The sequence below is a fragment of the Sceloporus undulatus genome, chromosome 3, assembly GCF_019175285.1.
Source record: "Sceloporus undulatus isolate JIND9_A2432 ecotype Alabama chromosome 3, SceUnd_v1.1, whole genome shotgun sequence".
Classification (NCBI taxonomy): Eukaryota; Metazoa; Chordata; class Lepidosauria; order Squamata; family Phrynosomatidae; genus Sceloporus; species Sceloporus undulatus.
Genome location: NC_056524.1, coordinates 47395444 through 47415012, shown reverse-complemented (window position 1 = coordinate 47415012; position 19569 = coordinate 47395444). Strand labels below are relative to the sequence as shown.

General features: G+C 39.6%; 1 protein-coding gene across 1 annotated transcript in view; it reads left to right on the top strand.

Annotated features, from left to right (window-relative positions):
* POU2F1 (POU class 2 homeobox 1) overlaps positions 1-19569 on the top strand; it is a 143664-nt gene that overhangs the window by 54265 nt on the left and 69830 nt on the right. The window contains exons 2-3 of the mRNA XM_042457143.1: positions 1472-1540; positions 12531-12625. Coding sequence (XP_042313077.1) covers positions 1472-1540; positions 12531-12625 — 164 coding nt within the window. The remainder of the gene's footprint in view (positions 1-1471; positions 1541-12530; positions 12626-19569) is intronic.

Here is a 19569-nt window from a genome sequence, read left to right as displayed (position 1 = left end):
CCATGGCATTGAACAAATGCTTAAAAGGCAGGCAAAGGCATGGAAGTCAAAGCTTTTTGCAGACATATGTCTGCTGGTGCCAACATCAGAGAACCTTCCTACTAAAATTAAGCCTCGTGGAAATTCATTGCAGTGGTACCAGGGAGGAAGTGTGTTAAGCATTTTATCTGCCTTATTTTACATGTTATTCAAGAGGAACCTACATGGGTTGCAGTAATTAAAAACTCTCAAGAGACTTATCACAGTTGGAGAAGACAAAGAATGGGTGGTATTTTGTAATGAGAATAAATCTTTTGGCAGTAGCAGTGGCATTCTTGAGTACCATACTAAGAAGCATCAGTTCAGTTGCAAAAAGGAGTCTGATGTGATTATTTCCAAAAACTGATTGAATTTTATTTCAGCAAAGCTTTAGAGCATGATACATGACACAATACGAAGCTTGTGTCAGCATTATTTTCAATGTTTTAGATCATTTTTGCCATTTATTATCAATATATCACTCTTTTAATCCTCTCCCAAAATTTTGGTCTTTACAAATAAGTTATGCCTCCTTTTCTCCCAGTACAACCATTTGTAAATAGCATTATTCCTGTTACATGGTGGTGTTCTTTTATTGCCATTGCACAGTGGTATCACCATCCTGTTTTGAATGGGGCACAAGGTATTACTTCCTAAACAGCATCATGTACTATCATGTTCAACTTAGCACAGTGGTGTAATCAATGTTTGCATCTTGATGCTCTGATAACCTGGGCAACTGTTCAGAAGAGGAGCTAGCAGTCCCAGTGGAAGCACCAAAAGAGGGGTAGCTCTGGGAGAGGGGAAGTTAAAACAGCAATTTGAGATAATTGTTTCAACACAGATTTTTTTTAAAAAAACAAAAACATTAAATTCAGTAAGAAACACCAATTATCTGCCATTTCAATACAATCTGATTTGTTTGGTCATTATTTTTATTTCACTACAAACACAGTCAGTCTGTACGCTCTTCATGGATAGCTCCCTCCCCCCCCCCCCTTAATTATGTAGTGCCATGGTGCATGGATCCTTGTTTACTAGATTCTTGTAGGCCTGTTACAGACAGCCAAAATAAAGCTGCTTCGAGTCACATGGAGGTATGGTGTTTCAATGATGCATGCATCCTAAGAGTCCCAGAAGTCGCACCAAAGCCAACGCTCCGACTGGCAGAGTGGCTTTGGTGCGACTTCTGGACTCTTAGGATGATGCTGCATCATTGAAACACCATACTTCCACTGTGACTCGAAGCAGCTTTATTTTGGCTGTCTGTAACAGGCCCTTGTCATATTTCCTGGGTGCTTCTATACTCAATAATTGGTTTGGGTTGAATTAAGGTCCACAGTACATTGAAAACATGATATGTGGTGTCTTGTGTATACTGTTGTTGTTGTTGTTTTTTAAAAGTGTCAGAAGGATGCTCTGTTGACCATCATTTCTGTTGTTTCTGTTGCAGACTCAAGAATGAATACTCCGTCAGAAACCAATAAACCTGTAAAAATGGAGAGTGGGGATGGGGACACGGGTAAGTGATTTCCTAATGAAATTGCATTGATTTAGAAGAGAAAATTCTTTTCCTATCTTAATTGGTCCAGGACTATAAGAGCTCTCTCCCTTGGGATAATGAGGTGTTACTTATGTGTGCATAATGCTTCATGTTTCCTTGATGGTAGTCTTCATCTTGAATATGACACCAACACATAGGTCCAAAGTCCAAGGGGACAGTGGTGTGCTGTAATTTTAAGGGCCAGGTTCTCCATTTTTCTTCTCTCCTAGCCTCACCTCTAATATTGTAGCTTCCATGTGTTTTGGAGCTCCAGAATGCCTTCCTTATATTCCTTTCACCTTTCTTTTATAAAGTAGTAATCAGTTACACCCAATTTCATCTGCAAATGTATACATAGGCAGGGTACAAACCGCCGCTTTGCAGCGCTCCCCCGCCGCCGCCATTTGCTCCGTGCGGGAGCCGCAGCAGCCAAACCGCGCGGCTCCTGCGTGGAGCAAAAAAGAAGCTCCATTTCGGAGCTTCTTCTTGCGGCGCCTCTATGACGTCGCGAGGCGCCTGGCGCAGACTCGCAACGTCATAGGCGCCGTGACATGTCTGGACGCTATGCGTCCAGTACGTAAAGATGGCGGCACCCATGTAGAAGGGGCGCCGCTATCTTGTACGTATAGGATACGTACTAGGGTTAGGGGGGTGCGGAAGCACCGCCCCTTCCTAACCCTAGTACGTATCCTATACGTACTATATGGCGGTTTGTATCCCACCATAGTTTCAGTTTGTTTCCTGCCTTTTTGACCCACAGTGCTTTCAGTGTGGTTACATGAAGTTCTGAGGCTACTTGTGCGCTTTCTACATTACTGTTTTTCCACTTATGTAGAAGACTCTTCTGGAAGGCTTTTGCTATCTTCCAAGCTATCAGTGCCCTTTGAAATATAAAGCAATAAGTCTTACAAAAACTGATAAGGTGTTTGGCAGTGTGGGTTGGTAACAGGAAGAATCTATTAACTTTCATGCATTTAGGTGGCACACTGATTTTGCATACACATCTGCTACTTTTATTGATTTTCTGCAGCCATCTGTTCTTCTATGTCCTTTCAATTTTCCCATTTTTTCCAGACTGTAGCTATTTCGCTTTCCCCCAGTTTTCAGTGAGTATATGGTATTGCATTTTTTCCCCTGGATGACAGCCATTTTCTCATTTGACAGTAACACCTTTCCAAGGTTGTATTTTTTTAATGTTTACCTTTTTATGTACCAGTATAGATGAGATGACAAGAATTCACACAGACACATGTTCTCACACATGCGCACACACATGTACATACTGGGTGATGTCCCTATGATACAGTAGGAAGTAAGTTTTAGAATTGGCTGTTTCTTGAGTGCATTCTTTCCATTTATAAACAACTTCTCAGTTATTTTGACTGCAGTTACCAATTGTGCTAGTCTTTCATTTTCATAAGCATCATTTTTTTAAAAAAAATCACAATGTAAATAAAATGAACATTAGATCAAGTATCAGGAAAGGAAACTAATTTAGGGCCTGAACAGACTGGCCAAAATAAAGCTGCTTCGGGCCACTTTGGAGGTATCCTGTTTAAATGACACATGCATTTTAAGAGGCCCAAAGCTGTGCTCCAGTCCTTAGGACTGGAGCGTGGCTTTGGTGAGGTCAAAGGGGCCTGAAGCAGCTTTATTTTGGCCTGTCTGTTCAGGGCCTTAAATTTAATTTTACTTCAAAGTAAGTCATGCAATTCCATGCAATTGAACTTACTTCTTGATATGCACGAAGATTGTGGCTTTAACAGAAGGATGGCAGATGGATAGATTTTCATAAAATACTCTTAACTGCAAAAGTGGTGATATAAAATAATACAGTCAGCCCTCCATATTTGCGGGGGTTAGGGGAACAAGACCCCTGCGAATGTGGGAAAACCACAAATAACTCCCCCCCAAGCAGAAGCCAGTTAAAGGGAGGGGTGGGTGAGGAAAGAGGCTCCCTGCCTCTTTCCCAGCCAGATCGCTACCTTTCCCAGATAACGATCGGACGGAAAAGGTGGGAGGAGCCTCCACCTCCATGACTCTTTCCCAGATGGATTGATGCCTGGACTACCCAAGCAGCAATCCAGCTGGGAAGGGGTCATGGGAGTGGGGGTGGAGGCTCCTCCTCACTTTCCCAGCCAGATCGCTGCCTGGGCAGTCTAGTTGACTAGGACATGGGAGGAGTCATAGTAGCATGTGTGCACCCTTCCCAGTTGCTTCCACCTTCTTGGGCTTCCCCTGCCCCAAGGGGAAAGCTCAGGAGAGGGAGGACGGGGAGTGCACATGCACATGGCATGATACTCACAAATAATCCAATTTGCAAATGTCAAAGACTTTGGGGGGAGGGGGTTGTTTTTAAAAATTCTTTTGGAGATTATTACTTGACTATGCAACTTTCTCACTATCCAGATCTGATGTTGTATAAAGATGCCAAGTTTGACTCCAGGTTGGTAAACCAAATGACTTTAAAAAGCAAAACAAAACAAAACAAAACAAAAATCCTTTTTTAGAAAGGGGGTCTGTCTAACCCCCTTGCCAGTTTGGAAACTATTTCATTTCTCTGTATTCTATCCTGGTCATCAGTTCTTATCCTGAGTACAGCCTATGCATTAGAACGATCAAGTGTTGTGGCACACCCATTTCTTTAATAGCGATATATAATTTTTTATGATCTACACAATCAAAGGCTTTGCTGTAATCTGAAAAGCACAAGCTGATTTTCTTCTGAAATTCTTTGGTACGTGGCATTATCCAATCTATGTTTGCAATTAAAGATGTAAAATTTCCACAAATTTTGAAGCCATGAAAAAAAAACTGTTTTTTCTGGGGAGGGGGTGTTTGGGTTTTTGGGTGGGTGGGTGGAAAAAATTGAAATTTTTAGAAAAATTGAAAAAATGCAACGGTAGCACTTTCTATAGATTGAAAGTCACTCTATGACTTTAAGAACATAAAATGTGGCTGTACAATTTGATTTGACATAAAATTATCACAATTCATATATTAAAATACAGTGTATTCAAACAATTATTATAAACAGAATTTACTGTTATTTTTAAAAAAAATTGTTTGTAACGAATGGAGTAATAATCTCCTGAATTTTGGTTTTGCTGGTTTATGTGGAGCAGGAAAAAAAACCTAAAAAACCACAGAAGAAACCATCAACATTAGTGAGAAAAAAAATTATTTATATTTCCTCTCCCCTGTCTCAAATAGACATAAAGCAACCATTCCCTTAAAAAGAATTGTGGGGGGAATATGTGGAAGGGAAGAGGGACTAAGATTCAATTAATAGGCATGAAATGTAATCAGATTCATTTTCTGAGCTCTGGGCTGCATCTGCACTGCAGAAATATTCCTGTTTGACTCCATTTTAACTACCATGGCTTAATGCTGGGGAATTCTAGATATTGTAATTTGTTGTGGTACCAGAGCTCTCTGACAGAGAAGGCTAAATGTCTCATAAAACTACAATTCCCAGAATTCCATAGCACTGAGCCATGGCAGTTAAAGTGATGTCATTTCTGCAGTGCGGGTGTAGTCCTGGTTATCAGTTATCAAGGTCTGTTTCTGCTTTGTTATGTTTGTCAACATCATAATTACCATGGACTTCCAAAAACCAGAGGTTAACCCCAATTGAAACAAGATTCTCTACCCTTTCACATGTCAGTGCATTTCTTGATTTAGTGTGAGTGTTTACAAACATAGACCAGATTCCTTTATGTCCCCAGAGGAAGAAATGCACCTTGTTCTTGCATTGGAGAATTCAGTTTGTAACCTAGGAGTTACTTGTCCTCACTCAGTGCACAGAAATCAGAATAATCTGATATAAATGTAACAGAAGAAATGCTAGGAGTAACACAATCAATTCCTGTTTTCAAGATTACAGTGAATAATGGCAACATTTTACTCTTCAAACACTAATGAATAAAACAAATTAGTTTCAGAAAGCAACATTCCAAATTCCTAATAGTCTATGATAGTGTGATCCAAAATGTCTGTGCAACCCAGGTGCCTGTGTAGCTGTAGGTAACTTTGAGTGTCAGGGGCACATTCTGCCCTGCAGAGGCAATGCCTCCTGTCATTGATGTGGCAGTTTACAACAATATATCTCCTCTTCACGTGCCTTTCTGTAAAGGCAGATGGCAGCTGTTTTCATAGATGCCATCACACCACTAATATTTCATAGCACTGCAACAGTAACAAAAAGCCAGGATTCATCTTCGAAGCAATTCATAAGGTGAGCACCTAGCTTGTGTTCAATTATCTAGTTCAAGCTGTTCAGCACTTCTAAGAGTGCTATTCTGCTGGAAAATAAAGTGTATACTCCCATGTCTATTGTTCTAGAGCAGATTGCAATTGTTGTTTGGTTCTTGATTTCATTGTCAATACCTATCATTTCTCCCTGTTGTTTTAAGACCATTTGTTGTTTTGCCACTACATTTTAGTAGCTGTGGGGTTAACAGGGTTTAAGGACAGCCAGCTATGCTAGTTTAAAGCTTCTTTTGAGTATGGAGTACACCATCTAGTGTGCCCCACCAGTTTTAGTTGCTGTGTAATTCCTGGCCATGGTGGGTATGTGGGGTTTTTTTTTATTCTTTGGCCCAACGGACTGTTGATTTCTACTTGAATTTATAAACCACCTGGACCAAGGATTCAGCTGTGGCAAGTTCAAAAGTGGTCAACTTTTGAACCTGACTGATCCAACTGTGTCTGGTTCAGTTAGAACTGAAGGATACAGAAAGCTGACGCTGTTTGTTGTAATTTCTCCATAACTGTTTGCATTCCATGTGCTGTTATTGTAGCATGCTCAGATAGCCCCTATCCTCAGCACTTAGGATTCTTTGCTGTAGGCAGTCTTGGTACCTAGCTCAGGTTCTGCTACTTTGAGTTTCTTAGTACCAGTTCAAGCCTTGGTCGCTACAGTTCTTCAGCCTTATAGCCTTGGTATCTCATTTGGTAACTCAAGTAGTGGTGCCTGACAGTTTTTGTTCCTGATTTCCATGTTGCTACTTATAATTTCTCAGGAATAATTGTTTTTTAATACCAGTTTGAATGGCAAAAATATTTCTAGCTCCTTTGTTAGTACTTACTGCTTCTCAGGACTGAGAATTTAACTACTGTATTTCTCAGTCCTGACAGTTCCAGTATCCTAGCATTACCTTGATACCCAGCACTCCTTGATGCTAGCAACCACTCCTTGATGCTAGTGTTTTTCTGTGCTGACAAATGTTGGCACTCAGCTGAAGCCTTTGTACCCACATAATTTCTAAATGCCTACCACCTCTGTTGTGGATGGTCATTAATTTTCCTACCCCAGTCTGTGTACCACGCTGCTGATGTAGTTTCCTTCTGCATTGGTTCTGGTTTTTGATACTTTCTTCATGTCTTTATGCATGGTTTTATATGCCTTTTATGTCATCTCAAATAGTGCTTTGATTTCTATTAGTTTATATTCATGTTCTTAAGGAAGCATAGATTTAATATTTCCCATTCCTCAACATCTCAGAAGATTGTGCATACATTATGAAGGTTATATCTCTTTTCCTGGTACATTATCCCAATTTACATATGGGATATACTTGTTGCCTATAGGAGGTGCACACAACTCAAGTCTTCTTCAACCTGGTCCAAGGAAGGCCTGGGCTGTAGAGATATAAATCCCAAAATCATATTAACATCAATTAACAGAACATGTAAGCCTTTGTATTATTGCTACAACAGCTTCATTTAGACATGGAATCAGTTTTTGTCAGTAAGCTGCTGCATTTGGCTCCAGATATATTTCAGGTCCTGCATTCCTTGTGACATTTTTTGTAATTGTTGCCATCTTACTCTGAGGAAGTTCTTAGAAATTCAGTCATTTTCTGATAGTGATCTGTTCAGTACAAAAAGTCTTATGGATTGCAGTAGACTATGTCAAGCCTTGGATAGATGCAAATGATCAGGACATGTGCATATATGATGACATGCAAGAGACTATGTAAGAGTCCATAGTCCTTGATAACCAAAACCAAACCAAAGTATCTACCCAGTGTTCTCAAGGTTTGTAGAGATCTCTTCTTTGCATTGGTTTATGAAGACTGATACTTTGACCTTCTCCATGGAAATGTATGTGCACATTCCTGCTAGATCTTTTTTTTTTTACTGGCCTAACCTTGTTCATCTAGGACTTTTGGTCAATAGCAGGTAGTATCTAGTACTTGGGTAAGGTCTTCTCTGTATTTTTCTGTATTATTGTTTAACTTTTATGCTTCAGAGGAGTATACAAGGAAATAATAATTTCCTGAATGCAAAATTTTACATAGAAAAGTGTTTTTTAAGGCACAGCCTTTTTTGAGTTGTCTTCAGCCACAAGGACAAGATCGCATCACTTCCCAATGAATTTGGGTTGCTGTTTCTCTATGAAAGCAGTCATCCCTTCCTGACAGTCTTTGGTATTCTGCGCATAACACATTCGTTCAATAGCCATTCCAGAGGCAATATCAACCTCAGTCCCTTTGTTTGTAGCCACTTTACCCATTCTCAAAGCTATCGGGGCCTGAAGAACAATCTCTTTGGCTAAAGTCAGGGCTCTTTGGTAAGCTGCATCGCCTTCCTCATTCTGTGGTACCATATGATTGACTAGGCCTATTGACAATGCCTCCTACTAGGTCATTTCTGAAGGCTTAATTTGGAAATTACAGGCCCTCCTTGTTGGTTGTCTCTTATTAACCCATTGCCACTTACTGTACTGCTGTGTTACCACTCAACAACTTCATTCTCACTGGAACCTCACTGTCATACTCTGTAATATTGTTTTAAGGGACTGCCTGTGTTTTCCTTGAACATTAGTGACACCATGGGCTTTCACAGCTTTGTGCTCTATTCCAGCAGTATGAAACGGTACAGTGGTGCCTCGGGTTACGAAATTAATTCGTTCCGCGGCTAATTTCGTTACCCGAAAAACCTTCGTAACCCGAATTGCCATAGGCGCTAATGGGGAAAAAAGCCGCGGCTCTGCCGCAGCTCCATTTAAACAGCGCCGGCGTTTTTTCGTAACCCGAAAAAACGTTCGTAACCCGAAACAATAAATCCCTATGGGATTTTTTCGTATCCCGAAAAATTCGTAAGCTGGGTAATTCGTATCCCGAGGTACCACTGTAGTCCTATGGCTATGATGTCTGTCATAGACACTTTGAGTAATGTGCTGTTTCCTACTTCCTAGTGATTAGTATGTATTCTCACCTGTGTGTGGCTGTACAGACAATAGGAAGAAGAGAACGATTGGTTCTTTTCATGGTAAAACCTGGTAAAACTATGCTTTATCTGGAACTATGTCTTTGTACAGTCACAACCAGCCCCTCCCTCCTCACTGCAGGCTTAGCATTTGACTTGTGTTTAATAAAGAATAGCTGGGGAGAGGGTCTTGGTAAGACCATCAGGTTCCCCAGCCTAGTTTCAGGAACTGCAGGCTCTTCAGAGTTTGAGAAGTTTCCAGAATGGTGCCTCTGCTTGTGCACAGTTCCTGTAGGACTGACTGCATAGATGACTATATGAAGAGTATAGTTACAGATCAGCATAATCTCTGGTGCCTAGACGCATCACCACCATTGTGATTACTCACTAGATGAAGGAATTAGGGGTCATGTTATTCTTTTCCCACCATCATTACTGTTTTAAGGGGCAGTAGGCATGCATCGTTGGCTTATACATAATAGTTTAATGAGACCTGAGCAAATAAAATGAAAGAGAATTGCATGTGTAGTTTCTGAGAAACCATGGAGTCATCCCAACTTCCTCTTATTAACCCTAGAAGCATTATGGAATTATATGATTGCTTGTCAACATTACCTGTAATTCCCACTCCTTTCTGTTTTCTGATCAGTTTTTATTAGCATGGCTTGCCCACCGCCAAAAAACAAACATTATCTGGAAAGTTGTGCAACTGTTGCCATGATACTTTGACTTAAAATGGCAGTCATAACAGAAACAAGGCCACCACTCTTTCAGAACTGAGCAGTCTTCAGTAGATTGTATTCCAGTTTGTCAGTCTACAGTTAGAAGGTAAAAGGAAATTATGAAGAGCAGGGCTGTATTGCAGGTGGATAGACTCAATCAAGGAAGCCACAGCCCTGAGTCGGCAAGACTGAGCAGGTCTGTTGATGATAGGGTGACTTGGAGGCTCTCATTCATAGGGTCATCATAAGTCAACATTGACTTGATGGCAGTTAACAGCAACAAGAGATGTCTTCACAGCAGTGTACTGCAGGGGACAGGATTTCCGTTTGATTTTATTTTTGTCAAGAATATAAAGTAAGCAAGAAAACATGAATCTATGAACTGTAGTTTCTGTTTGTGGCCATTATGGAAAATTAGAGTTGTATCTATGTAATAGCTTAATGGTTTTGTCAGGACAAAGTAGGGAGAAACAGAATGGTTTACAAATAGCAAGAGGGTCAGATAAGGCTTCATTTTATCAATTTATCTTTTAATTTATACTAATTGCTTATTAATTAAAATACCATATTAGTTATGGTAATTATGAGTAATTAAAAACATATCATAATGAATGCTGGATTAAACATCTGAACATTAAATGATAAAGGGAGTGCCTTGACATGAATGTCAAGTTGTAACTGACTTTAGGGGACAGTGCACATCACTGTTACTAAGCTGAAGAGCCAGAGTTGTCTGAGGACTACTCTGGTGGTCCTGTGACCAGCATGACTGCACCAAACACTGTTATCTTCCCACCGAAGTGGTATCTGTTTATCTACCTGCATTTGCATGCTTTCAAACTGCTAGGTTGGCAGAAGCTGGGACTAATGCCAGGGGCTCACCGCATCATGCAGCACCCGGGCCTCGAACTGCCAACCTTCCAATCTTCCAGTCATCAGAATTGGCATCTTAATGACTAAGCCACTGCATCGCTAAACATTAAGAAATCAGAAATACTGACCACAGACACCATCATATAAGAGTTAGTGAAATTCACGAGGAGGAGAGAATGCAAGCCCCTGCTCCCTTTACCATTGTTTATCTGTAATAAAAATCAGTGAGTTTGGAATAGAGAGTCTCTTTCACTTCATAGAAACTCTATGCACAAACCAAAATCACAGAAAGTATGAGCTAAATTGTCTGGAGAGCAGATGCATATATAGGAAGCTCTCTGCTTCTGACTTGCCCCTTTTCACTTTTATGGGGGAAGTTTCCTTATATTAATAGCTATGTATCACCATTTATATAGGCATATTAATAGCTATATTATATTATGGCTATATTATATAGCTATATTAAATATCACTCTCTTTTTGAGAAAGAAGCTCTAAAGTTTCAGAGTTTAGTTATATCCGGGGGGGGGGGGGATCTCAAATTTACTGACCAAATTTTGAAACTTTATTATTTATTGAGACAAATTCTTGGTAAGATAAGCTCTATCACTGTATATTTAGAAGACTCTGTTCAATGAGGAATGTTAAAGCATTTTAAACTAGACATTCAAATATACCAACATTTTCTCCTCTTATGTCATCTTTAGGGAATACTGAAGCCTCCATATCTTCACCATACTTGCTCATTTCCATTTGTGCTCTTTCTTATCATTACTAAGGTGACAACATTTAATGCTATTGATCACCTTCTATTATCTCTTCCGTCTGTGTCATTAGAAAAACAGTAGGACTATTACCTTATTTCCCTATCACATTTTGACTGACTTGGTCCTAGCTTGAATTTAAAATCAATAGTAATGGAATTTTGAGGGAGTTGTAATAGTTACAACTCTCCATTTCCAGTCAGCATGGCCAGTGTTTCTAGTTCAAAAATGTAACTTTTCTATATATATTTTTTGTCTATGCCCCTTTCACCTGCTGATTTTCTTCTTTTCTCATAACCTTGATGGTACTGTTTGTACTCCCACTCCCGGATTATTTATTAAGGCCATAAATAATCTTTCCATGATTTCTAAAATTAGCTCTTATTCCACTTTTCCTAACCCCTTCCTCTTTAAAACATTTATCTTGATTATTGCATTGTATTCTCAGCATTTCTTCTTCTCAGCCCCATCCTCTAGTTTTTGTTATGTATTGTATGTCAGGTTTGACCTATATGGCTTGGTACCTTGGTGAGAAAATGCTTCCTCAAAAAGATGTTCACCTTTGTATCAGTTGAGTCCATTCTTGGGATAGCCATGGAAGTCAGGGTCCTTTCTGTGGTCCTCCTCCTATTCTAGGGTTGTCTTCCTGGGCAAGCTTGCACACCACCCATGTTGCTGAAACTAGATTAACATAGAAAGAACTCTTAATTTTAACAGTGATTGTGTTTTTATCTTCAGGTTGTTTTTAGTTTCCACACTTTGCAATATATTATATTGTGCTGATATTTGTGTAACTGGGTTTTTATGCTAGATTGTTGGGGTGGGGTTGGGATTTATTGTTAGATTAGGAAAATTGCTCAGCTTCATTTGGATTAATTTTTGGGACATCCCACCATGGACCCTCTAAAATGGATTTCACATACACCACACAGGGGTAAACAGGTATAAAGAACAAATAATGTTGAATTCATCTTACATTTTATTCTTACTACTTGACTGTTCCACACCTTTGTTTTGTTGACTTCCTTTCTATAACCTAAGCCAAACCTAATGTTAAAATTAGTTCTTAATTATGACTGGGTTTAAGAGAAAGCAGCACACATTTCTCAGAAAATCTAGCTACCTGGGATGATATTAAGTATGATGGCTTTTATATTAAATTAATGATGTTAAATTTATGATATTAAGCATGGATAGTGTTCAGAGGATACTCTTAGTTAATCACTGATGGTCCAAGGGGGCAGAAAGTAAACAGGAGACTTTTTGTGTTTGTAAAATCTGAAATCGTGCTGGTACTTTAGTGAACCAGCAGTCAAAATGAGATGAATCTATAGATTTTCCAGAATTAGCTTTTGAGAGTATTTTAATGGGCTCTAATTTTCCTTGTCTTCATAGGCACACAGACAAATGGCCTGGACTTTCAGAAACAGACTGTACCTGCCGCAGGAGCAATTTCTACAGCCCAGGCCTTCCTTGGACATCTTCATCAGGTACATGTGTGTTTTCTTTTAACCTGAATCTAAGAAGGGGTCATGGAAGTAAACTTTCTTTGCCTAATAGGGAGACAGTCATAGAATCATAGAGCTGGAAGAGACAACAAGGGTCATCCAGTCCAACCTGCCATGCAGGAAATCAAAATCAAAGCATCCCTCACAGATGGCCATGCAGTCTCTGTTTAAAGACCTCCAAAGAAGGAGACTCCACTACACTCCAAGGGTGTGTGTTCCACTGTCGGACAGCTCTTACTGTCAAGAAGTTCCTCCTAATGTTGAGTTGTAATCTCTTTTCTTGTATCTTGCATTCATTGTTCCATGTTCTAATCTCTGGAGCAGCAGAAAACAAGCTTGCTCCATGCTCAATGTGACACCCCTTCAAATACTTAAACAAGGGCTAGCATATCACCTTTTAACTGTCTCTTCTCCAGCTCCCTAAGTTGTTCCTCATAAGGTATGGTTTCCAGACCCTTCACCATTTTGACAAGACTTTGAACAGATGGAATAGCATAACTTTGATATCTTGTTCCAGCAGCAAAATAAAATGTACCAAGCTCTTGAATTAATGATTTTTATTATCCTACATGGCTCAGTGTGGGGAGGGAATAGAACCGCGAAAGCTATGAAAAGAGCAGCAAGAGTCTTCTGTCCATAAACATAGGAACGGTGCATTATGATCCTGTGAGTAGGTTCATTTTGTACAATTCCTTGTATGGCCATATGGAGAGAAGCCCATTTATACAGACATCTGTATCTGCATAAATGTTTTCACTTCTGAAGAGATGATACTATAAAGTAATTGACTGCATACATCAAGAAAATCTGTATGACTTTTTGTTGAAATAATGATGTGGTTTAAAAAGGTAAACCAAAAAAGTGATCAGTTAACCACAGAAGCAGCTTCAGTTTACCATATTTTACCTTAAATCTTGCAAAGGTTTGTAACTGCTGTTTTATTTAAAATATGAATAATCTGAAGGGTATACAATGGATGTATTTCTGTTCGTAGATATTTACAGGGTATCTGTCATCAATTTTAAGACGAAAGCCTTTCATTCTTTTCCCTAGCTGTTACCCACTCTCCTATCTATCATAGCAGCTTGTGATGTATCAAAGGGTAAGGCCAGAATAGGTTTTCACCTGATTCTCATACAAGACTCCAGGCTCTGAGAAGGTGATAAGAAAACATTTCCACTTTCACTCAACTCAGAAGTTGTATTTGAGACAGAGACAGCTGCAAAAGTTATGCTCTGTGTTGGCTTTGTCCTGAATCTATGTCCTGTTTTTATACAAGTGGTGGGAAACATTAGAATCCATTTTCCCTCATCCATCATAAACAGAGCTGCTTAAAGGAGGGTCTCTGCTCTTGTTACCCTCAGTCCCCTGTACTGGCTACTGAGCAACTTGATTGGCCCAAACTGGTTTGTTTTTACTTTCTTTGGAAGAATTAAAGACTTGATTTTATGGGCACCACTGGGGTATTAATGTGTCTCCACCCTGCTGTCACTTGTGTCAGTGACTTCAGATTTGGCCCCTTTTAACTTTGCCCCAGAGCTTGTTTGTCCAGCTTTGTATTCTGCACTGGCAAAAGTGTAATTATGATGTGATTTCTTTTGACCTGGATCCTGTATTTGGTACAGGTCTACTGTATTTGTAACTGTAAAGTCACAGGTATAACTTTAGCCCTGGTTGTGGAATGATGATGGATATTTTTCCATTTGTATGAGCCAAGGATATGAACAGCATCCTTGGAGAGGTGAGCCCCTCCATACACCCATACATGTACTTGATCCTTGCCTTTTGAGGCTCATGAAAGTGGCAAAGGATCTAATCTGGTTCACAGCCTTTGTGTGGTTGACCTTTGAAAAGTCTTCAGAAATATTGGCTGCTCTAAACAGAGTTTGGATAGCTATTGCTCAAAGATGCTTTAGCAGTGGATTAGTGTACTGATTTGGGCTTGGACTAGATGACCTTTGGGAGCATTTCTATTCTTAAAATGCACTGAAAGTGTTGACTAGTGTCACTTAGGAGGAAGCATATGACTCCTTTGCTATCACAACTTCACTGGTATCACTCTGCTTCTAGGCACAATGTGAAGTGTAAAAAAAAAAGTTTATTTATATACCGCCTTTAAGTGCTGGTCATGACTTACATTACTTGGGTCCAACAAGCCTGCCCGAGTTCTGAGATCTATGGATGCAATCTTTCTCTTGGTTCTACCACACACAGAGAGGATAAAAAGTGGGGCTTTCTTGGGCACTACATTTTTTTCATAATGTTAAGTAAGCTGGCCTACTCTTTGCCTTTGTCTGACAAGCAAATACTTTTTTATTCATGTAAGTCTGTGGCAGTTGAGGTGGGTTACTGCAAAGAGGACTTTTAATCTGTGCAGGTGTTTTTCTTTTTTTCTTATACATTTCATTGAGGCTTACTTTATTAGCCACATTGAGCCCCATTTTTCAGAAAGAAAGGCTTGTTACAAACAAAACAAATAAACCATGGTTTTTCAAGCAGGATTCCCTTGAACCCTAGGGCTCTGTGAGCAGTTGCTAGTAGTTCTGCAAGAACTGTTACTGGGGAATTTTTTTTTTCTGGAGTAGTGTTTATCACAATTTTTATGAAAGGATTCCTTGAGAAGTGAAAATTCTTTCAAGGATTCCTCTAGGGCAGGGATTCCAACCTGTGCTCCGAGGAGCCCTTAAGGCTCCACATGCACTTTCCAGGTGCTCTGCAGTCGCTCCAGGAAAATGAAAGAAATAAAAATTGAATGAAATTAAAGAATAAGAATGTATTCTTATATATATTCCTAACCAACATTAATTTGTAAGAGATAGGGTAGGCCTCTTTGGGGCTCCATCATACAAATAAGGGGTCCGTGAGTCAAAAAGTTTGGGAACCACTGCTCTAAGGTAAAAATGTTGAGAAAGGCTGAAATAAATCATTGGTAGGCAGTACAGGTTGTTTGACTAATGTTCTAGAATTCTTGGAATCAAGAGATGGGTCTCTTGTATTAGAGTTTTTAGTGTGAAGTCGAAGGCTTTCATGGCCAGCATCCATAGTTTTTTGTGGGGTTTTTGGGGGCTATGTGGCCATGTTCTAGAAGAGTTCATTTCTGATGTTTCACCAGCATCTGTGGCTGGCATTGTCAGATGGCCACATAGCCTGAAAAACCACAAAAAACTATAGAGTTTTTAGCCATTACTATTTCATTTACCTTGGGTTTTTCAACCAATAGTGATTTCAAAAATTTGCTGACTCCTTGCTGAGGCAACATAGAGTGACTGTTTCATCACTGTTTTTATTGATACTGCTGTTAATAGCATTGAAGCTTTCTGAAGAAATGTGAAGGATTAAAAATATTTTAATAGATCAAATACATATTTGCATGGTCTTTCTCTTTCTTCTGCCTTTTTTATATTTTGGGATCTATAATATTCAGTAATGCTTGAGTGTTGTGAAATTGGATGTGTGCATGCACTAAGCAATGTGGTGAAAGGTGATATTGAAGGGGACACTGAAGAGCTCATACAGGGCAGTATTAACATGCCTGACATTGCATACTCATTGTTTCTACCCATATACATGATCTGACAATTTAATAATCCTTCCTGCCCTCTCTGCACTGAACACCTTCAGGCTAACTATTCACAGTACCCATCTGACCCTAAGCCTTGTATGTTGACAGGTTTTTAAATGATTTAAGATAGTGTTGGTCTACTTGTGCCCCTCTAGATGTCAGACAGCAACTTCTGTCAACCTCAGCTGGCACGCTACCATCCAGCAACATCTGGAGGCTCTCAAGTGGCCCAATTCCTTGCAGTGGCATTTCACTAATAATAATAATTATTTAATAATTTGTTTTATTTATATACCGCTATTCCAAAGATCATAGCGGTGAACAGCAAGTAAGCTAATTAGCAAGTAAGCTAATTTGCCCCCAACAGTCTGGGTACTCATTTTAGCGACCTCGGAAGGATGCAAGCCTGAGTCGAGCTTGGGCCCTTTTGCTGGTCTTGAACTCGCAACCTTGTGGTCTTGAGTGAATGGCTGCAGTACAGGCATTTAACCACTGCGCCACCAGGGCTCCTTCTGTAAATCAGTGAGCACAAAAGAAACTTGAACATTTAAAGTGGCTACTATTGTTTTGAGAGCCAGCGTTGTGTAGTGCTGTAATGCAACATTAGGAGGAACTTCCTGACAGCAAGGGCTCTTCGACAGTGGAACACACTCCCTCAGAGTGTGGTGGAGTCTCCCTCCTTAGAAATCTTTAAACAGAGGCTGGATGGCCATCCATCAGATATGCTTTGATTGAGAGGTCCTGCATGGCAGGGTGTTGGACTGGATGGCCCTTGTGGCCTCTTCCAATTCTATGATTCTAGTGGTTTGAGTGTTGGCCTAGGACTTGGGAAGTTCAAATTCCCACTAAGCCATGAAAAACCATTGGGTGACTTGGATGGGAGAAGCCAATGAATACTAGATGCTGTAGGCTGTATTTCAGAGGAAGGACTGGGCAAATCCACCTTTCAGTATTCCTTGTTTAAGAAAACCCTATGAAATTCATGAGATTGCCATAAATTGATAGGCGACTTGAGCACACACACAAACCCTTAAGCAAATCACTCTCTCAACCACCAAGGAAGGCAATGCCCCCCTCAAACCTTGATGAGAAAAGTCTATAATAGATTTGCCTTAAGCTCACCATAAGTCAGAAATAACTTGAAGGCACACAACAACAACAACAGCAACAACGACAACAGTTGTTTTGTCTGATTTGCTTAAATTTCACACTCTTAATGGAAACTAACTGGAGTCACCTTATCGTGCCCTGCATGTACAGTACTTTTTCTCCAGATTAATACCACAACGCACCATTTAAAATCTCTAATCAGAAAGTTTTTGCTTTGGAGCACATTCATCTCAGGCCTTGGTTAAATGGGCTTTTATGCCTTTGCAAGCTATACCTAAGGGATTTTGTTCATAAGCTCATGCTACAAAAAAAGAGCTGAAATCGCCAAAAATTGTAGTTTATTAACCTAGCCAATTCTCTAAGACAGCTGTGCATGATGCTGCCTTGGAAGCCTTTCTATAATTAATATGGCTGCTATCTCAGTATACTACTGGGCAGGAAGATTAAACTGGATGTTGGCACTGGAGATGGGAGCTTTTGGAGACAAATTGTCTGCTTGGTGACAGATGGTATGTTTGTAATCTTGTAGGATCCAGCCCAGAAATGTTGGAAACATTTGAAGAGGCAACAGAATATTTACTTGTATTGTAAAGCTGGTGCTTCTTTGTGAATTCCCAGCACTATTGTGCAGCTTATGTTTGTGCATTATATGGGACACTTGTTTTAGAATACCTTTTCTGAAAAGATGATGTCATCACACTTGACCAATGTGATCTTGTCATTTACCTGGTTTTGACTAAGGATCTGCTTTTTCTCAATTCCTTGTAAGTGGTATATGAAATTACAAAATAATTTTCAAGTTTTTAAACAATGATATGAATCCTGTTCTTAGTCCTGACTAGAGTAAATCCATTTAATCTATGGAACTTACATACATGTTGACTTGCTAAGTCATTATTCTTTGGGTCAACTCTAGCTGAAATTAATAATCGGATTTGGATCTAAACTACACTTCTGGTTTTATTCTTTAATGTTTGGAACCTGTCATATATACTTGACTATAAGGCGACCTCATGCCCAAATCAAGGGCAGGTTTGGGGCCAGAATTATGGATTTTGATATTACCAGTGGATAAGTCGAGGGTAAAACTTAGGGGCATGTAACAAAGGATTTAAAAGATGAAGCAAAGGAAAACAATACCAAAGAACTTACAAAATTCTAGCAGGCATAACTGTTTGTACTCACCCTAAAGTCTGGATGGATGAGAGAATAAAGGGGGCCAGTGCTTCCCCAACAGATCACACTTTTGCCTTTCACAAGGGATGGGTTCTTTCTTTCTTTTTTTAATAAGAGTTAAAGTACAGTACTTACATTGACCTGTGGACAAGTTGACTCAGTTTTGTGGGGTCAATTTTTTGACTTAAAAATCTAAACTTATTCATGCATGTGTGGGTGTGTGTTTGGGTGTGAGTACAGTGGACCCTTGCTGGGGTTTGGTTCCAAGATCCCCTGTGTATAACAAAATTGGTGTATGCTCAAGTCCCATTAAATATAATGACATAGCAAAATGGTGTCCCTTATAAAAAATGGAAAATCAAGGTTTAATATTTGAAATTTATTCTTTTTTTGAACCGTGGATGCTTGAATCCGTGTATAAAAAGATTTGTGTATAAGATGGGCCAACTGTAGTTTCTAAAGATTTGCTACTCCTTTGGCTTACTTATTCTTTCAGTAAAATGGATTACAATGTTTCAGCTTATTCATCCCTAATGTTTGTAGTAGTACAGTGCGCCCATGCCATACGCAAGCGTGCTTTAGGCAGCATTCAGCATACGCTGAAAGCCACGCTGGGAGAAGGGGCAGCGTATCCCATAAGGAATAATGGGGCGCACACCAGTCACGCATACACGCCACAGCACCACCGTCACATGCACGAGCCCCCTTCATTTAAATGGGGTTCAAACATAGGCAGAATTCACTTTATGCGAGGAAGTCCGGAATGTATCCCCCACAAAACCGGCTGCATAGAAAATAATCATTCTATGTAAAAAAATATATATATAGCATCTGTTGCCAATAGATACAAGTTTTAGTTAGTGAATATTTTATGTGAACTATAGCTGCCAACTTTACCATTCTAATTAGCAAAATCTGCATGTAATCTGATATTTGCTGTGGAAAAAGCATGTGACTGTGTTTATTCTGTTGTTCTGTGGTATTTCCATTGTGTAAAACAAACACACGGTAGTTGACATTTGATCTCCATGGCATTGCCTGGATATCCAGAGATATTTAAACTAAATAGTTTGTATGA